The 20528-nt window shown below is 40.0% G+C and overlaps 1 protein-coding gene across 8 annotated transcripts in view; it reads right to left on the bottom strand.

The window, feature by feature from the left end:
* The window catches only part of ANO10 (anoctamin 10), a 247296-nt gene that overhangs the window by 200736 nt on the left and 26032 nt on the right, over positions 1 to 20528 (bottom strand). For all 8 annotated transcript variants that reach the window (XM_054479582.2, XM_054479584.2, XM_054479580.2 and 5 more), the window contains exons 5-6: positions 4835 to 4954; positions 1182 to 1751 (exon numbers count right to left, since the gene is read on the bottom strand). In XM_054479582.2, the coding sequence (XP_054335557.1) occupies positions 1182 to 1751; positions 4835 to 4954 (690 nt within the window). The remainder of the gene's footprint in view (positions 1 to 1181; positions 1752 to 4834; positions 4955 to 20528) is intronic.

Below are 20528 nucleotides of genomic sequence, written 5' to 3'. Positions count from 1 at the left end.
CTGCCAGGGTCACTCTCAGGACCAGAAATAATATAAAACTTTAGCCTAGTATTAGCACAAGGAAAGTACTTGATAAATGACAGCTGATATTGTTATACAACTAATAAAAATAATTTAAAACATCTTTTTTTTTTTTTTTTTGAGACAGAGTCTTGCTCTGTCACCCAGGCTAGAGTGCAGTGGCACAATCTCGGCTTACTGCAACTCTGCCTCCTGGGTTCGAGTGATTCTCCTGCCTCAGCCTCCTGAGTAGCTGGGACTACAGGCGGGTGCCACCACGCCCGGCTAATTTTTTTTATTTTTAGTAGAGACCGGGTTTCACCATATTGGCCAGGCTGGTCTCGAACTCCTGAACTTGTGATCTGCCCACCTCGGCCTCCCAAAGTGCTGGGATTCCAGGCGTGAGCCACCGCGTCCGGCCCCCTAAAACATCTTTATGGCCCATAAAGTTAAGGCTTTGACTTCTTCCTAGGGAATAATATAGCAAATTTGTTCATTGGTTTGAATGAATAAATAAAGAGTGAATGGCCTATAAAGACCATTTTCAACTTATAACCAAGTTCCTTTTTTTTTACCACAGACACATCCATAAACACCTGCCTTCAATGAGCTCAACAGCAGTCCTCAGTGCATCATACCAACTAGACACTCCATTTTAGGAAACTGGTCATAGTTGATTCAGCTGAGTATCATGAAGACATTTTTTTTTTCTTTCTTCTGTGGTTCTAGCCAGTGAAACAATTTCAATCTATTTTACCCTCGGCATGAAATACAATGTTATAGTATTAGGAGCACAAGCTTTGGAAAGATAGGTCTGAATTAGTCTAGCTCCACTATTTGCTGTCTGAATCTCATTAAGCATCAGTTATCTTTATCCATAAAAGGCTGAAATAACTTCTACTTCACAGTACCCTTGAGAAGGTGATGGTGAGATACTGTGAATAAAGTGCTTAGCAGGGCACCTAGAACATAGTAATTAACACACAATAAATGAGAGTTACGATAACCATGGCATGGAGATCATCAGTGTTCACAAAGCTGATAAATTTTTCCTTATGTCTTTATAATGAGCCAAAAGCAACATCTATTTTCTCTGCAAGGTAGCAGCTATGTGAATCCCATGATCTAGGCAACATTTCTTACAGGCAAGTAAGACGTGAATATAAAGCCTCAAGTCTTACCCCATGAAGTTAAAAACTCAGCAGCATATCGATAGAGACGATTCATGATCTCAATCACAATGGCATAGATGATGCTGGGCACATACAACAGGACACTGGTCCACTCAGACCCGCTGTTCTCATGTAGACCCAAGGCCCAAACCTCCATGTCGAAGTAAATCATCATGACATACAGTGAGAAATAGAGGCAGAGGCACACGAATGGCAGGGAGACCAGGTAAATGCGCAACTGTCTCTTGTAGCTGGGGTACAGAGGCTCCTCCTTCCCAGTGATGGAATTGATACCCAAGACACCATGAAATCCCGGCCGGGGCTCCTCAAACTTTCTCTTCATGAGCAGTGTCCCCCACCTGTAGGTCATGTTGGCACAGCCACGCTTCCACACTTCCAGAATAACTGTGGACCAGATCAGGTTGAACGAGGCAAAGATCACGTACTTGTCATAGTCTTCCCACACAAACAAGTAGTAAGGTAACCCAATGACAGCCATGGGGATTAATGCAAAAGTGAAATATTCCAAAAATCCAAAGTACAGAGCAATTGTTTCCCCGAAGTAGCCACGAATACTGTCTACAGTGAAAAGAAAGAAAAAACGTAAGTATAGACTACCAAACACTTTAAAAAATCATTTCAAGTACGCTTATTCATTTTCTACTTAAGTGGGGATCATTTAACCCTCACTTCCCAAACAGCGTGTGGTGGCAAATCCATCCTCCATGCAGTATAAAGACCCTGCTTGTCTGCATGGCAGGTCCAACATTTCCCCCAGGTTAGGGGCTAGGCCTTAGCTGGGGGGGCTGCTCTGCCAGATGCCTGGACTCTGTTTCCCCTCACCTGATGGATACCTTCTTCCCAAAGGAAAACTCATCTTGTAGCTTACCCAAAATCTCCAAGGTCCTAATTTAAGTTCAGCCATGTCCACTGAACATTAATTTGGGGGTTTAATTTATGCTCCCCACTTTTCTCCCACTTAGTGTTATAAATGTTCTTTTCAACGAAGACTCCCCATCCACAAAATTCTGCTCTTCCATACCCAAAGACATAAACTTTCATCAATGTGTCATGGCAGATTTTTCAATACACTAAAGAAAAATTATTCAAAAGCACAAAACAGGATTCTACACATGAACTTCCAGAACAGCCATGGAACACATTTATCAACACTTTCATATATGCACTGAGCAGAAGAAGGTCCAAGCAACATGACTGCTAATGTTCTGTGAACTCGACACAAGCTAACTGACTCTAGAGAGGTCACCACCACTGCATCCTTTGCCAGCCTCATCCACATGGGGAGTGCTTGGATCATAAGCGCATCCTGCACCAGGACCAGGGTGGGAAGCAGGGGGTGAGAGGAAGTGTGGCAGTTGGCGTTATTATTTCTTAGTTAATAACACACAGTTAACATATTTTTCTTAAGATAATTTGAGCAGTCTATAAAAGTGAGTTAGAATGAACTGAGATAGGCTATTTTCTCTTATCCTTAATTCTTCCCCCTAACCCAGGGGCAAATGAAAACAGTAGGTATGATGTCACCTTAAATTTAAATCAGGTTAAAGAACATCCAATCATTTCTTTTTAAACGGTGCTCATGACACTTGGCTCCACAGCAGATGACCTTCGCCTTTCAATCTCAACGAGCCTCAAGATCCACCTATGTCCCAGATGCTATCACCAGTCTCAGTCCCCAGCGACCCCAAATCCACTACCACCCTATGCCTAGCCTTCACCATCGACTCACTTTCTCTCCTTACTTTCTAAGAAGTAGCTAACAGAGGCCGGGAGCAGTGGCTCACACCTATAAGCCCAGCAATTTGGGAGGCCAAGGCGGGCGAATCACCTGAGGTCAGGAGTTCGAGACCAGCCTGGCCAACACGGGGAAATCCCGTCTCTACCAAAAATACAAAAATTAGCCGGGCATGGTGGCGTGTACCTGTAGTCCCAGCTACTCAGGAGGCTGAGGCAGGAAAATTGCTTGAACCTGGGAAGCGGAGATTGCAGTGAGCTGAGATCGCGCCACTGCGCTCCGGCATGGGCCACAGAGCGAGACTCCATCTCAAAAAAAAAAAAAAAAGAAGTAGCTAACAGATAGTCACTTTACAAGTCCTAGAGGCAATATTCAAATTTCCTGCCACTTAAATGCCAAAACAAAGTTAAACAGTTATAAGTGTAACATAAAATGACTATTGTATGACCTGGAATTAACAAAAACAAAACTTTTCCTTTCAGAGAATATAAACAAAATTCAAAATGTAATTTCAGAGTTTGATCTTAAAACAATTTTTGTTTGGTAAAACATTATATAATAGTTGTTTTCAGAAATAGAAAACAGAAAGAAAATTATTTTAGAAGGATAACATTAAACAAAACCAAAAGGAAAATGTCCTTTAAAGAAAAAAAAAATGATAGTAATGCAAAGGTGAAATCTACCAGCTTAAAAAACATAACCAGGCTAAAATATTTGAACATCCATATTGACAAAATGTTAAATAATGTCCAGCGCATACGAAATAAATTAATAATTATTCTTATAATTATATTCAAAGAAAATTGACAGATCCAGTAATGCACGCCAAGGTAATTACAAATCACCTCAAAAGAGGTTTGGCCTGCTAGTTGCCCTAAGTATGGCATACCTTGGTTCATTCTAAATAACTGGCTCCTCAAAAATAGAAATTTTCAAATACAAAATAGTCATTCATAGTCAAACTAAATTCTTATTAAAACTTGTCTGAGGCTGGGCACAGTGGCTCACACCTGTAATCCAGCACTTTGGGAGGCCAAGGTGGGTGGATCACCTAAGGTCAGGAGTTCGAAACTAGCCTGGCCAACATGGTGAAACCCCCTGTCTACCAAAAATACAAAAAATTAGCCAGGCATGGTGGCACATGCCTGTAATCCCAGCTACATGGGAGGCCGAGGCAGGAGAATTGCTTCAACCTGGGAGGCGGAGGTTGCAGTGAGGTGAGATTGTACCATTGCACTCTAGCCTGGGCAACAAGAGTGAAACTCCATCTCAAAACAAAAACAAAAACAAAAACAAAAAAACTTATTTGGTTCCAACTCTGACACATATTCAGGAAGGCCACTCTGAACTGTCTGTGTTGTTGGTGAAGGGTAGTAAAAGCCTGTGATTCCACTGATCTATGGTAGTATTAGAACATCAAAAAATGCCAGGCACAGTAGCTCACACCCATAATCCCAACACTTTGGGAGCCCAAGGCACAAGGATTGCTTGAACATGAGTTCAAGATCAGCCTGAGCAACATGGTAAAACCCTGTCTTTACAAAAAATTAGCTGGGGATGGTGGTGCACGCCTGTGATCTCAGCTACTCAGGAGGCTGAGATAGGAGGATTGATTAAGTCTGGAAGGTCAAGGCTGCAGTGAGCTGTGATCATCCCATTGCACTCCAGCCTGTGACATAGTGAGACCCTATCTCAAAAAAAAAAAAAAAAAACAGTTTAAAAAAAGAAAAAAGGGGTCATCTAACCCATCTTATTCCCCCCATCAAAATGTTTTCCCACATGTAGCTGGTGATCCCTGCCCAGTAGAGCACTAAATATCTGCCCAAGGGAGCTGACTCCATTGCTAGATCGAAACTTTTCATCAGAGGCCTTCCTCTTCTTTAAGAGAACAAGTACTGACACATACCTATGGGCTGATACTTCAAAGCAAACCGAGTGTACCAGGTGTCCTCAAGCTTCTTCAGGGCTTCACTGTCATGCAGTGGAAACACCTGAATCACGATGCCAGACGTGAGCAATCTTCTCACTGCACAGGGAAAATGTGCCAAACTGCATGAAATGGACTGGAGATTGTGCATGATACGCTTCAGCAAATACTATAAGGACACTCCATAGAGGAGTACAACGCAAAGGTCAATGTCATACTGCCTACTCCAAACCTGTATATTCTTTCATTTTTCAGAATGTAAATATCTTTACTATTCTCTTTGACTATGAAGCAAAAAAGTAAATATAAAATTTTAAACCATATAGAAGTGTAAAAATTAAGACTATGAGAGGCCCGTTAGTCTCTCCTTCCCCTTGAAAAAAACCACTGTAAAAAGCAATACAGTGTATAACCAGACATAAAAATATATCCATATATATTTTAAGAACAAAAATAAAATCATTTTATACACATTATGTTGTTTTGTAATCTTTTCTCATGTAGTAGTATACAGTGAATATTTTTTGATGCCAATAAAAATAGAATATGAAATGTCCTTTTAACAATACCATAATATTCCCTTGTATGAAATGCTGTAATTCAACTAATCTTCTATTTAAAAATATTTGTTTCCCTTTTTTTTGCTATTGTAAATAATGCTAAAATTTGTACAAATACCTTTCCCTACCTGTCTACTATTTCCTTAGTAAATATACTTAGAGGGGGAACTGCTAGGTCCAAGGGCATAGTATTTTAATATTTGATACATATTATAAAATTGTCTCTAGAAAAAATTTACCAATCTGTCCTTCCACTACAGTGAAGGTAAGAAAATGTTCAGTTCTTTTCATTCTTGTTGATACAGAGTATTTTCAATCCTTTTCATCTCTTCTAAACTGATAACAAAAGCTTACACTCACAAATAGCAAATAACAAAATCAAATTAAGACTTCCTACTTTTAGCAGTCATTTGACTAGTATGGTTTGAACACTCATGCATATATCTGGAAGAGACAAATGAATTTAACCAAAGACAGTATCTCCAGCAATATTAAATGAAAATTTGGAATTCTCTCATCCATAGTAATTACTTAGAATGACTCAGTGGGTGGAGAAGAGTGTCTTCAGGTCTTTAAGAGGAAGTGTGTTCCGTAGATATGGGGAACTCAAATGCAGTGCCTTGTGCCATATTTGGGGAGATGGAATATTTTCCACATGAGTTCCTAATACAGTCTCTTACTAAGAATATGGTTGCTTATAAAATGAAATTTGGCCAGGCACAGTGACTCACACCCATAATTCCAGCACTTTAGGAGGCTGAGGCAGAGGACTGCTTGAGGTCAGGAGTTCAAAACCAGCCCAGGCACCATCACAAGACCTCCATCTCTACAAAAAAATTAAAAGTTAGCTGAGCATGGTGGTGTGTGCCTGTAGTCCTAGCTACTCAGGAGGCTGAGGTGGGAGGATGGCTGGAGTCCAGGAGTTCAAGGCTACAATGAGCTATGATAATGCCACTGCAGTCTGGCCTAGGCAACAGAGCAAGACCTCATCTCGAAAAAAAAAAAAAAAAAGATAAAATTTGCATTAAGAAAGGATGCTTTGCTGTTTTCATCCACTGATAAGTTTTGAGCTCTTTAAGGTTTATCAGCTCAAGTCTTCAGAGGGCTACCTCTCTTGTCGCTTATCTACCTGTTACCAGAGACAGATGATAAAAATATCAGGCATAAAACCCCTTATTGAGGACTGGCAAATAAATGTCTGCGGTGTGGAATAGAAACACAAAGTTTTTGGCCGGGCGCGGTGGCTCACGCCTGTAATCCTAGCACTTTGGGAGGCCAAGGCAGGTGGATCACAAGGTCAGGAGATCAAGACCATCCTGCCGAACACGGTGAAACCCCGTCTCTACTAAAAACACAAAAAAATTAGCCGGGCATGGTGGTGGGCGCTTGTAGTCCCAGCTACTCGGGAGGCTGAGGCAGGAGAATGGCATGAACCCAGGAGGCAGAGCTTGCAGTGAGATCGTGCCATTGCACTCCTGCCTGGGTGACAGAGCGAGACTCCATCTCAAAAAAAAAGAAACACAAAGTTTTCAGTGTAGAAACACTACATAGAGACAATGTATTCCTAGGACAGGTCCCCATCATAAAATCTTCAGAGTAACTTAAAAGTAAACCCAACTTCCTAGACATGAAAAAGAAAGAGGTAATCAAGAGATATCTGGTACTAACAATAGGAAAAGTCTGAAAAAAAGATTCTTCATATATGTTTCTTCCCATAATTATATTTTCATAAGTTACATGAGGAGAAAAGTTTTTAAAAGCTAGGTTTGTGATAAAATTCTCCCTTATGATTGTAAAAAAGCATATACTCAAAGTATCAGTAACTAGGGTAAAAAGACATATGGTTTAAGTTACTCAGCCTCTGGTACTGTCAAATCCATTTTTTAATATTTTAATTCTAACATGGTTCAGTGGATTTTTCTTCAGCTTACAAGAGTTAAAGTTGATCACACATGACTGTTCTGATCCTTATTCCTTATGTGGGGATGTACAGGCTACAGCTGATTCCTTCTTCCTATCACTACTCTTGTAAATTACTACATCAAGTTTTTTAACTGAACTGACTTACAGCATATAAATTATTTTAGTATTTCTAAGTTCTCTTTCAAAAGATGACTCCATTCTACTGTAGAAGACTTTCCAGGCAGGCATAAAAACCAGTTTCTAAAAATAGGACTGTGAACTGAAGACTCGGAGAGAATATAAAGCTGCAGGTCCTAAATTACTGATCTTCTCTTCATCAGTGCCAAAGTCATGGTTCTGGTTTCAGCTTCTAAAAATAGAAGTTTGCTTTTTGTTTTTGTTTTTTAAATCCTTCAAACTTCTCATGTCAGTTAAGAATGTAATTACTAGGAAGGAGCCTTACCTTCAAAGGAAACCATGATGCCATGTGGGCCTATTTAAAGAAAGCAAAAACTTAAGCCAGATTCCTTCCTTCAAGAGTGCTGAATGATCTCTTGTCAAGTACTGGGACTATGGCTGTAATAGCCATTGAACCGTGAGCCAAACAAATCAAAATCTAGTTTAAGAGAGACTATCAGCAACGTAGTTTACAGTAGGACCCTCCAAATTAACTAATGCAATAACAATACTAACACAGTACTGCTTCTGTCTTTGGTTTATGTGATGTGTTTACTTCAAAAGTAAAAGCAAAATCCCTCTCATAACTCCTTACAGCATTTCTGTGGGACAGAGAGGAGCAGGTCATGCTACCTCCGATCCAACAGGGGGTGATAAGCACAGATGCCCACAGGAAGTGGTGGCCAGCAGCCTTTGCACAATGAAGACAGTCCCTGTCCCCACAGCTGCTACTGCACCTAGTACTCTAGCACTCAGGTGTGAACAGATCACTTTTGTCTTAATAAAGAAAACAGTATCTTTCTTAAAGAAAATGCTATCATAAGATTCTAAAAGAATATCTGTATAATATTATAAAGACATAATATATGTGCCAGGTGGTCCCATCAATCAAAACATGATAATCATCCAATAGACATTTTGAGACACAGCTTTGATCTAAATCAAGTAATATCCCTTAGGATATGGTTAAAATGTAAGAAAACCTTGGATCCCTTAAAAACTCCTCTTTCTGAAACTCTTTTCATTGGGTTATTTGCATGATGATTGACTGTTAAGCACTAGGAGAAGGCAGTCGGAGGGCATGAAAAGATCTTAGACCACATGAAAACAAGAAATGAATGGCTGTCAAGATGAATGCTTGGGGACTAAGACACATGTAGACAATTGCTAATTCTCCATGTTGCTTGTCATGTGGTGGAATGAGGGGGAACCCCAATATGCATGTAAGGAACATGGCTGTGCTTTGGTTGAGGATAGCCCAAGGTAAACATCCAGAGTGACTCAGCAAGTTTAGAGCACAGACATATAACTCCACTTGTTATCATAGCCATGTAGCCATAATGTGGCTTTAATAGATGGACAGTGGGGAGCCAGGACACGGCTCAGCTCACTCATACCCAGAGAGAGAGTTAGGCTGCTGACCCTGAAGGGAGAGCCGACCACGCAGCTGTGTGTGGGAGCCACCGGACTAAGCAGCTGAGACAGGGCGAACAGTGTGAGAGAGCTAGTGTAAGTAAGCTGCTGATGAGAGAGCTGCTGAATAAAACTACCTTTCACCTGCCTACAGACCCCCTTCAGCTATCGGCTCATCCATCCACTCCCTTCAGACCCCAGCATGAGCTGGAACCTGACCCCAAGCATAACATTTGGCATAGTCATGGACCTACAATGCACATCTCACAGCGCCATCTAACTGCCTCGAAATCATGTTTACATGACAAAACTTGGTGTCTACTTAAGGAAAGCTTTCTATCAAAACACAACATTACAGCAAGCAGCAAGCAACTTTATACACGTGTGTAAAATGAAAATCAAATTAAACGTAAGATCTGGGGAGTGTTTCTCATGAAAGCCCTGGCCACCTTTCAGTCTTGAGGGGCATCACATTGGGCAGACTAAAGCCTCGCCTCTCAATTAGCCTCAAAGAGGCTGCCCAGGGGAGCAGCTGCCTTCAAGTAAGATTAAAATAGCTTTTCCTCTTATTTCTGTGGTTTAACTTAATGACAAACTAGTATTTAAGTTACTCTAAGTTTTATTAGTTCTAAAATTTGCACTCTGAAAATAGGTCATAGTTTTAATTATGCATATACCACTTTTCTTCAACCAAGTATTATAAAATTAAAATGATGCAAAAAACACAGCAGTTTAAGGATCCCATTCTCAAAGGCATAAAGGAACATAATAATGCAGCATTTAAAATCCCAGGGTTGACAACTTAATTCTTATCTCAAATAGTATAAAAATCTTTCCAATGACCATGATCAAGATGATTTTATTGTATTCATATTTAGTACCAAAACGGAAGGAAAGGGAAGGGAGAAAGGGAGAAGAGAGGAAGAAAGGAAAAAAACAATCTTTGTTTACAAAAGCCTCATCCTGCCAGCAAGAAAGTTATTTCTATTATTGCTTCAGGATACCAGACTGGCTACCTACACAGTTAGAGGAATCCATTTACATATTTCCTTGAAGGTTTTCATTCATCTTAAAATTTCTCTCTTTGAAGCAACTGGAAGCATTTGAAAAACTGCTGCTCCATTATCCCATCTGATCAAAGAGCACACTCACTCTTTTCTCGGTCCCAACCACATCCAAGAGGACGTACCTGTGCAGAAACTCACAGGTGGAAGCCGTGATTTCCACATTATCAGTGTGGATGAAAAGGGAGAAACAGAATGCTTACATTAGCAATCAGGACTGTGCCCCAGTCTGCTTTGTATTTTATTGGATGCAGTACCCAGCTGTGTCTGAAAACATGCCTTCCCACTAGGAGATTAAGAAAGATTCAAAAATTTTGGGACAGTATCAAACAACTGCTTAACTACAGAATGTGGAAATTCTGGTTACAAATAATGGCAGAAAGATACCTCTGCCCTGTTCTTGTTCGTGATGCCAAATTAAAAGGAAAGAAGAAACATAAAAAGAAATCCCTATCTTTGATGCAAGTATGAAAAAACAAACTAAATTCCCAAATCACAAACTATAAAAAGAGGCCTGGAAAATCAGCCCTGGGTAAACTAAAAGCACCAATGCTTCTGCAAACCTGGGCGAAGCACACAAAGGGCAAGGCTCTCCTGGAACTGGGGATGGTAAACCACAGTCCCCTTGCTCAGAATGCAGGCAATGAGGGTGCATGACAGACACCTGGAGTACGTCTGCTCCCTGCCTGGCACCATAGCCAGATAAGAGGCCAGGTTGGAGGAAGAAGAGCAGGTCTGCCATGTTGGAAGAAAGAGTAACCTGCTGGGACCAAAGGATGGAAGGTAAGTAGCTGTGGAGCTGTGGGTCTTGGTGGGCCAAAGACAGGCCTAAATGCCAAACACAAAATCCCTGCAAGAACAGGGCTCCATGGAGGTTCTTTTCAGGGACTAAAATGGCTCAAGGAGAACGCATTACCAGGTAAAATCTAAGCTTCTCACTACCACAGTTCCCTGCTGGAAGCCCCTAGGACCCTTCTCTCTCCCACACACACTTTCTTCTAAAAATGGCCCTTCTCTCTCCCACACATACTTTCTTCTAAAAATGGCCAGTCCAGGAAAAATAAGGGTTCATTAAAACATAAGTAATAAAAAATAAGTAATAATCACAAAGAAACTGGCATCGAGCTATGCAAAAATACTACCTGGAAAAAAACAGGAAAACCAAAAATACTACAAGAAAAAAATATATAAACAAAAGTCAAAGAACAAACAGCAGAAAATTATAGCATCCAGCAACAAAAAACCATGAAATTCTTCATGAAATTTAAGAAATTCATGCAAACATTCCATCTTTGAAATTAAAACTCAAAGAGGACCTCTGAGAGCTGAAGGAGAGAGCTCAGAGAAGCAATGCAAGAGAAAAATAAACCTGTTACAGATTCAAAGTCATGATAAAAGCAACAAAAAAAGGAAAGACTGAAAATACAATCAGGAAACTGGTAGACAAGCCTAAGAAAAGTATGTAAGAACAAAGACTTGAAAATACTACAAAGAATATGTAAGAGCCCACATATATAAAATTGGCACCCCTCAAGATGAGAACAGAGCAAATACAACCAAATAACTCTTCAAAGATAACTGAAGAAATTTTTCCTGAAATCATGGTAATCCTTACTCTATATACTGAAAGAACACTATGTCCAACCAAAAAAAATTTGATAAAAAATAACGTCAAGACATATGCAGATAACTGGAAATGCAGACAAATAAGAACAATGAGTGCCTACATTGAAACTACCTGATACCTCCTAAAAGCCATACAGATCAACAAGGAGAGCAAGTACAAGCACCTATAACATATGCCTACAGCACAACCCAGAGACAGGGGAGACTGCAACATGTAAGCCAGGCAATAAAGAACCAAGACCTAGGAGAGATCTGGGCCACAGTCTAGAATGGTGCAGGAAGTCCCAGCAGGAGCTGCACAGAGAAACAGGGAGGCCAGGGGAGTCCATATGGTATAAGAACCCAGATAACACCAATGAGGACTCATCACCCTCCTTCAGGAGAAGGCCCCATACCAAGTGGGAACTTCCAAGAACAAGTCTGAGACCTGACGGGTCAGAGCTATGACAGCAGGAAGGGCTGAAGGGAAGGGTTGGAAAGTACACAGAACAAGAGGCAAGCTGACCATAAAGCACTGCTTCTGGGAAATGCAGAGGGAAGTATCTGGAAAAGTAATAGACTTTGGGGGTAGCAGCTTATGGGGAAGGAAAGGAAGTTAAAACATGATTAAGAGTCCTACTGAATCAAGATCCCACATCCCATAAGATCTCCTGCTAATGGGTGATACAGGCATATCCTCAATATTTAAACATTAATGAGAAAAATTTTTTTAATCAAGAAAAAAAAAAAAGCAAGCACAAATAAGACAAGGGAAAAATACCATTAAAACAGGAGTTTAAAAGATGCTGAGAGAAATTTGTACAAATCAACTCACATAAATTTGAAAACCTATGTGATAAAATGGAAACTTTTCTAGGAAAATATAATTTACCCAAACTGACCCCAGTAGTGATGGAAAGTCTAAACAAACCAATTTCCATAGAAGACTTAGAGAAAACTGTTCAAAAACCTAATGCACAAACATCAGAGCCAGATGGTTTCATATAGAAATTCTAACTTACCTTTAAAACAGATTAGATTTTGACTACATATAGTAATAGAACAAAAAAGAAAACAGAAAATCTTAAACTTCATCCAGAACTTGCATTGTGAATATTAAAATTAGCATGGCCTTACAAGCTATTTTATGTAAATTGTAAAATAAAGCAAATTAGTAATTACGGTAATGTTATTAAGAATCAATATTTTCAATATGAGTAAAAAGATACAAATATAAACCAAAGAAATTAAGTAATAGCCTATAATGTTAAATTTGAATTGACTATATCAAATAAATTCATGATTTTCAAAAATATATATCCTAGCCTTTTCCATTGAAATGGGAAAAAAGATGGCATAGCCTATATAAACGATATTTTAAGCACACAAAAAAGCAATTTCAACATAAAATATAACATCAACTACGATAACCTAGCACAAAATATGACATTTGTTTAAGTTTACTTAGTAAATATTTTACCTAGTTAAATTTACTTATTAAAAAAAAAAATCCTCAGATTAGAGTGCAAAGCAAAATCCGACTATATCCTGATATAAGAGATCCACGTAAAATGATACTGAAAGGGGCTGAAAGTAAAAGGCTGGGCAAAAACATTCTAACAGATGCAAACTGAAATAAGGCAAGAACCACAAGACAAGGCTGAATTCAGCAACAACAAAACATTAAGCAAGATGAGGAATAATATTTCATAATGATAAAAGGTGCAATAGACAATAAAAATCTATCCAAGATCTTTATGCAGCCAAAACATAGCTACAAAATTCATAAAACAAAGGTAAAAGAAAATACGAAGAACAAATTGGCAGGAACATAATGAAATTCCCCTAGTTGTTATTATAGAGATCTAGAGCTATGATGGATCAAGAAAACAAAGTACAAGGGACACAAGAACTACATGACAAAATTAACAATGTATATGTAATATAAGTTAACTGTCAAATACTATAAAAAAGAAATCTAAGTACTCATGTCATATGAATACTGATGCAAAAATAATGAAATATTAAATGGAAGTCAGCAGGAAAATAGATAATATAAGCAAGTATGGTTCACCATGGGAATAAATGAATGAGTTAATATTAGGAATTCTATTAACATTGGTTGCCATATTTATAACCTCGGGGTAAAAAAAATAGTCTTCACAGATGTCATTAATATATAAAATATAAATTTTATAAAATTTATTACCACACAAAAACTTCTTAATAAAGTAGAAGGAATGAATGTTTTCTAAACACGATAAAAATTACCTAGTCAAACGCCAATATCATGCTGAATGCTCAATATAACATGCATTCCCTTTATGAACTGAAGCAATTGGCTGGGCGCAGTGGCTCACACCTGTAATCCCAGCACTTTGGGAGGCGGAGACGGGTGGATCATCTGAGGTCAGGAGTTCAAGACCACCCTGGGCAACACGGTGAAACCTAAGACAGTAGAATTGCTTGAACCTGGGAGGCGGAGGTTGCAGTGAGCCAACATCGTGTCACTGCACTCCAGCCTGGGCAACAGAGCAAGACTCTGTCTCAAATAAATAAATAAATACATAAATTAATTGAAGCAATCACTATGGAGGGCAATTTGGCAGTATCTACTCTAAAAGATGCATACACCTTTGATCTAACAATTTCACTTCTGGGAATTTTCCCACTTTATTTTTAATGAAAACATTGAAGGAAAACAATTAGATGTTCATCAATATGAAGACATCTATATGATGGAATACTACATGGCCTAGAAAAGGAATGAGTTAGGCCTAATTTGGTATTCTACAGTAATGATCAAAATATATAGTTAAATAAAAAAGCAAGGCCCAAAATTGTATGCACAATATACTCCCCATCTGTCTGAACATGTCTTCTCTTGAACAGAATTTCTCTAAGGGTATATAATAGGGAGGGAACAAAGGGATTTGGAACATGGGACAGGAAAGAGACAACTTATCATTGTCTAAATTTTTGTACTATTTGAATTTTCATCATATACATGTATTATTTTTTAAATTGACAGAAACTAATAGAAAATAAACACAAAAATTGTAAGATGCTTGGGAGAAGTATTTTCCTGCCATATGTTATATAAATTGAAAAGAATCATTTAGATGTCCACAGTACAGATGATAAACCCTGTTTTCATTGGAACTCTGAATACAGTTCAGAGTGGGCTAGAATAAATACTACATCTTACTTAAAAATAGATTTTCTATTAAAAAAGTAAAAATAATAATTTATCCTAAGAAAATACTCTAAAATGCAAGAAGGTCTAGAAAGATTAGAATTTGAAAAAGCTCTGTCAAAAGTAAGGCACAATTCTGAACACAAAAGAGTAAGTTAGGAAGGAAGTTAAAGAGTTAGGAAGTTAGAGAAGCAAATAAAAGAAAATCTCAGAAGGTCTTCTATTCCCCATCATGTCTAAGGAAATCAGGAAGACCAGAGAAGATACAGCACCACCTAAGAAGAATTCTTGCCAAAAACTTTTCCAGTTTTCAGGAAAAACACAGGATAGGGGAACAATGAGAAAATGATCTAAGAGACAAATGGCATGGTCTCTTCAGCAAGTCGATGTCATGAGGGAAAAAATGGAAAAGAGAAACTATTCTATACTAAAAGAGACAGACATAACCAAACAACATGGGTTTACCTAGACCGGATCTTAGTTTGAGCAAACAAGCTCTAAAATATATTTGGTGACAACTGGGAAATGTGAATATGAACTGGTTCTTGGGCATCTGTCTGCCTGTGACAGATAGAACTAGCTGGATTTCCTAGGCCGACTAAGAATTCCTAAGCCTAGCTATGGAGGTGACCACACCCACCTTTAAACATGGGGCTTGTAAATCAGCTCACACCCAACCCATCAGTTAGTAAAGAGGGCTCACTAAAATACCAACTAGGCTAAAAGCAGGAGGTAAAGAAATAGTCAAATCATCTGTCACCTGAGAGCACAGTGGGAGGGACAATGATCGGGACATAAACCCAGGCATTGGAGCAGGGAGCGGCAACCCCCTTTGGGTCCCCTGCTATCATATGGTAGCTCTGTTTTCACTCTATTAAATCTTGCAACTGCACATTCTTCTGGTCTGTGTTTGTTCTGGCTCAAGCTGAGCTTTTGCTCACCATCCACCACTGCTGTTCACCGCAGTCACAGACCTGCCATTGACTTCCATCCCTCCAGATCAGGCAGGGTGTCTGCTGCACTTTTGATCCAGCGAGGCACCCGTTGCCGCTCCCGATTGGGCTAGAAGCTCGCCATTGTTCCTGTGCAGCTAAGTGCCCAGGTTCATCCTAATGGAGCTGAACACTAGTTGCTGGGTTCCACAGTTCTCTTCCATGACTCACGGCTTATAATAGAGCTATAACACTCACCGTATGGCCCAAGGATCCATTCCTTGGAATCTGTGAGGCCAAGAACCCCAGGTCAGAGAACAAAAGACTTGCCCCCATCTTGGGAGCAGCCTGCCCCCATCCTGGGAGCTCTAAGAACAAAGATCTGCCAGTAGCACCTGGATGAAGATTGGAAGGTGGTATTACACTATTAAAAGTAAACCATGGGAGGTTCCAAGATGGCCAAATAGGAAAAGCTCCAGTCTACAGCTCGCAGCATGAGTGACAGAGAAGATGGGTGACTTCTGCATTTCCAACTGAGGTACCAGGTTCATCTCACTGGGGCTTGTAGGACAGTGGGTGCAGGACAGTGGGTGCAGCCCACGGACCGTGAGCCGAAGCAGGGCGAGGCATCACCTCACCCAGGAAGCACAAGGGGTCGGGGAATTCCCTTTCCTAGCCAAGGGAAGCCGTGACAGACGGCACCTGGAAAATCAGGTTACTCCCACTGTAACACTGCGCTTTTCCAATGGTCTTAGCAAACGGCACACCAGGAGATTATATCCTGCGTCTGGCTCAGAGGGTCCCATGCCCACAGAGCCTTGCTCACTGCTAGCACAACAGTCTGAGATCGAACTGCAAGGCGGCAGCGAGGCTGGGTGAGGGGCGCCTGCCATTGCAGAGGCTTGAGTAGGTAAACAAAGCAGCCTGGAAGCTCGAACTGGGTGGAGCCCACCACAGCTCAAGGAGGCCTGCCTGCCTCTGGTAGATTCCATCTCTGGGGGCAGGGCATAGCTGAACAAAAGGCAGCAGAAACTTCTGCAGACTTAAACATCCCTGTCTGACAGCTTTGAAGAGAGTAGTGGTTCTTTCAGCATGCAGCTGGAGACCTGAGAATGGACAGACTGACTCCTCAAGTGGGTCCCTGAACATCGAGTAGCCTAACTGGGAGGCAACTCCCAGTAGGGGCCGACTGACACCTCATATGGCTGGGCGCCCCTCTGAGACGAAGCTTCCAGAGGAATAATCAGGCAGCAACATTTGCCGTTCTGCAATATTTGCAGTTCTGCAGCCTCCGCTGGTGGTACCCAGACAAATAGGGTCTGGAGTGGACCTCCAGCAAACTCCAACAGATCTGCAGCTGAGGGTCCTCACTGTTAGAAGGAAAACTAACAAACAGAAAGGACATTCACACCAAAACCCCATCTGTACGTCACCATAAACAAAGACCAAAGGTAGATAAAACCATAAAGATGGAGAGAAACCAGAGCAGAAAAGCTGAAAATTCTAAAAATCAGAGCGCCTCTTCTCCTCCAAAGAAATGCAGCTCCTCGCCAGCAATGGAACAAAGCAGGACGGGGAATAACTTTGACGAGTTGAGAGAAGAAGGCTTCAGAAGATCAGTAATAACAAACTTCTCCGAGCTAAAGGAGGATGTTGGAACCCATCGCAAACAAGCTAAAAACTTTGAAAAAAGATTGGACAAATGGCTAACTAGAATAAACAGCGTAGAGAAGACCTTAAATGACCTGATGAAGCTGAAAACCATGGCACAAGAATTACATGATGCATGCACAAGCTTCAGTAGCTGATTCGATCAACTGGAAGAAAGGGTATCAGTGATTGAAGATCAAATGAATGAAATGAAGCAAGAAGAGAAGTTTAGAAAAAAAAGAGTAAAAGAAAAGAACAAATCCTCCAAAACATATGGGACTATGTGAAAAGACCAAATCTACATCTGATTGCTGTAACTGAAAGTGACAGAGAGAATGGAACCAAGTTGGAAAACACTCTTCAGGATATTATCCAGGAGAACTTCCCCAACCTAGCAAGGCAGGCCAACATTCAAATACAGGAAATACAGAGAATGACACAAAGATACTCCTCGAGAAGAGCAACTTCAAGACACATAATTGTTAGATTCAATAAAGTTGAAATGAAGGAAAAAATGTTAAGGGCAGCCAGAGAGAAAGCTCGGGTTACCCACAAAGGGAAGTCCATCAGACTAACAGCTGATCTCTTGGCAGAAACTCTACAAGCCAGAAGAGAGTGGGGGCCAATATTCAACATTCTTAAAGAAAAGAATTTTCAACCCAGAATTTCATATCCAGCCAAACTAAGCTTCATAAGTGAAGGAGAAATAAAATCCTTTACAGACAAGCAAATGCTGAAAGATTTTGTCACCACCAGGCCTGCTGTAAAAGAGCTCCTGAAGGAAGCACTAAACATGGAAAGGAACAACTGGTACCAGCCACTGCAAAAAACATGCCAAATTGTAAAGACCATCGATGCTAGGAAGAAACTGCATCAACCAGCTAACATCATAATGACAGGATCAAATTCACACATAACAATATTAACCTTAAATGTAAATGGCCTAAATGCCCCAATTAAAAGACACAGACTGGCAAATTGGATAAAGAGTCAAGACCCATCAGTGTGCTGTATTCAGGAGACCCATCTCACATGCAGAGACACACATTGGCTCAAAATAAAGGGATGGAGGAAGATCTACCAAGCAAATGGAAAACAAAAACAAGCAGGGTTGCAATCCTAGTCTCTGATAAAACAGACTTTAAACCAACAAAGATCAGAAGAGACAAAGAAGGCCATTACATAATGGTAAAGGGATCAATACAACAAGAGCTAACTATCCTAAATATATATGCACCCAATACAGGAGCACCCAAATTCATAAAGCAAATCCTTAGAGACCTACAAAGAGACTTAGACTCCCACACAATAATAATGGGAGACTTTAATACCCCACTGTCAACATTAGACAGATCCATGAGACACAAAGTTAACAAGGATATCCAGGAATTGAACTCAGCTCTCCACCAAGCGGACCTAATACACATCTACAGAACTCTCCACCCCAAATCAACAGAATATACATTCTTCTCAGCACCACATAGCACTTATTCCAAAATTGACCACATAGTCAGAAGTAAAGCACTCCTCAGCAAATGTAAAAGAAGAGAAACTATAACAAACTGTCTCTCAGACCACAGTGCAATCAAACTAGAACTCAGGATTAAGAAACTCAGAACTGCTCAACTACATAGAAACTGAACAACCTGCTCCTGAATGACTACTGGGTACATAATGAAATGAAGGCAGAAACAAAGGTGTTCTTTGAAGCCAATGAGAATACAGACACAACATACCAGAATATCTGGGACACATTTAAAGCAGTGTGTAGAGGGAAATTTATAGCACTAAATGCCCACAAGAGAAAGCAGGAAAAGATCTAAAATTGACACCCTAACATCACAATTAAAAGAACTAGAGAAGCAAGAGCAAACACATTCAAAAGCCAGCAGAAGGCAAGAAATAATTAAGATCAGAGCAGAATTGAAGGAGATAGAGACACAAAAAACCCTTCAAAAAATCAATGAATCCAGGAGCTGGCTTTTTTTAAAAGATCAACAAAATTGATAGACTGCTAGCAAGACTAATAAAGAAGAAAAGAGAGAAGAATCAAATAGACACAATAAAAAATGATAAAGGGGATATCACCACCGATCCCACAGAAATACAAATTACCATCAGAGAATACTATGAACACCTCTACACAAATAAACTAGAAAATCTAGAAGAAATGGATAAATTCCTGGACACATACACCTTCTCAAGACTAAACCAGGAAGAAGGTGAATCCCTGAATAGAGCAATAACAGACTCTGAAATTGAGGCAACAATGAAGAGACTACCAACCAAAAAAAGTCCAGGACCAGACAGATTCACAGCTGAAATCCACTAGAGGTACAAAGAAGAGCTGGTACTACTCCTTCTGAAACTATTCCAATCAATAGAAAAAGAGGGAATCCTCCCTAACTCATTTTATGAGGCTAGAATCATCCTGATACCAAAGCCTGGCAGAGACACAACAAAAAAAGAGAATTTTAGACCAATATCCCTGATGAACATCGATGCAAAAATCCTCAAGAAAATAATGGCAAACTGAATCCAGCAGCACATCAAAAAGCTTATCCACCATGATCAAGTGGGCTTCATCCCTGGGATGCAAGGCTGGTTCAACATATACAAATCAATAAACATAATCCATCATACAAACAGAACTAAAGACAAAAACCACATGATTATCTCAGTAGATGCTGAAAAGGCCTTCGACAAAATTCAACAGCCCTTCATGCTAAAAACTCTCAATAAATTAGGCATTGATGGGATGTATCTCAAAATAATAAGAGCTATTTATGACAAACTCACAGCCAATATCATACTGAATGGGCAAAAACTGGAAGCATTCCCTTTGAAAACTGGCACAAGACAGGAATGCCCTCTCTCACTGCTCCTATTCAACATAGTGTTGGAAGTTCTGGCCAGGGCAATTAGGCAGGAGAAGGAAATAAAGGGTATTCAATTAGGAAAAGAGGAAGTCAAATTGTCCCTGTTTGTAGATAACATGACTGTATATTTAGAAAACCCCATTGTCTCAGCCCAAAATCTCCTTAAGCTGATAAGCAACTTCAGCAAAGCCTCAAGATACAATATCAATGTGCAAAAATCACAAGCATTCCTATACAGCAATAACAGACAAACAGACAGCCAAATCATGAGTGAACTCCCATTCACAATTGCTTC

Source organism: Pongo pygmaeus, chromosome 2 (assembly GCF_028885625.2).
Source record: "Pongo pygmaeus isolate AG05252 chromosome 2, NHGRI_mPonPyg2-v2.0_pri, whole genome shotgun sequence".
NCBI lineage: Eukaryota > Metazoa > Chordata > Mammalia > Primates > Hominidae > Pongo > Pongo pygmaeus.
Note: the sequence above shows the minus strand (reverse complement) of the source record. Positions and strands in the feature narration are given on the sequence as shown.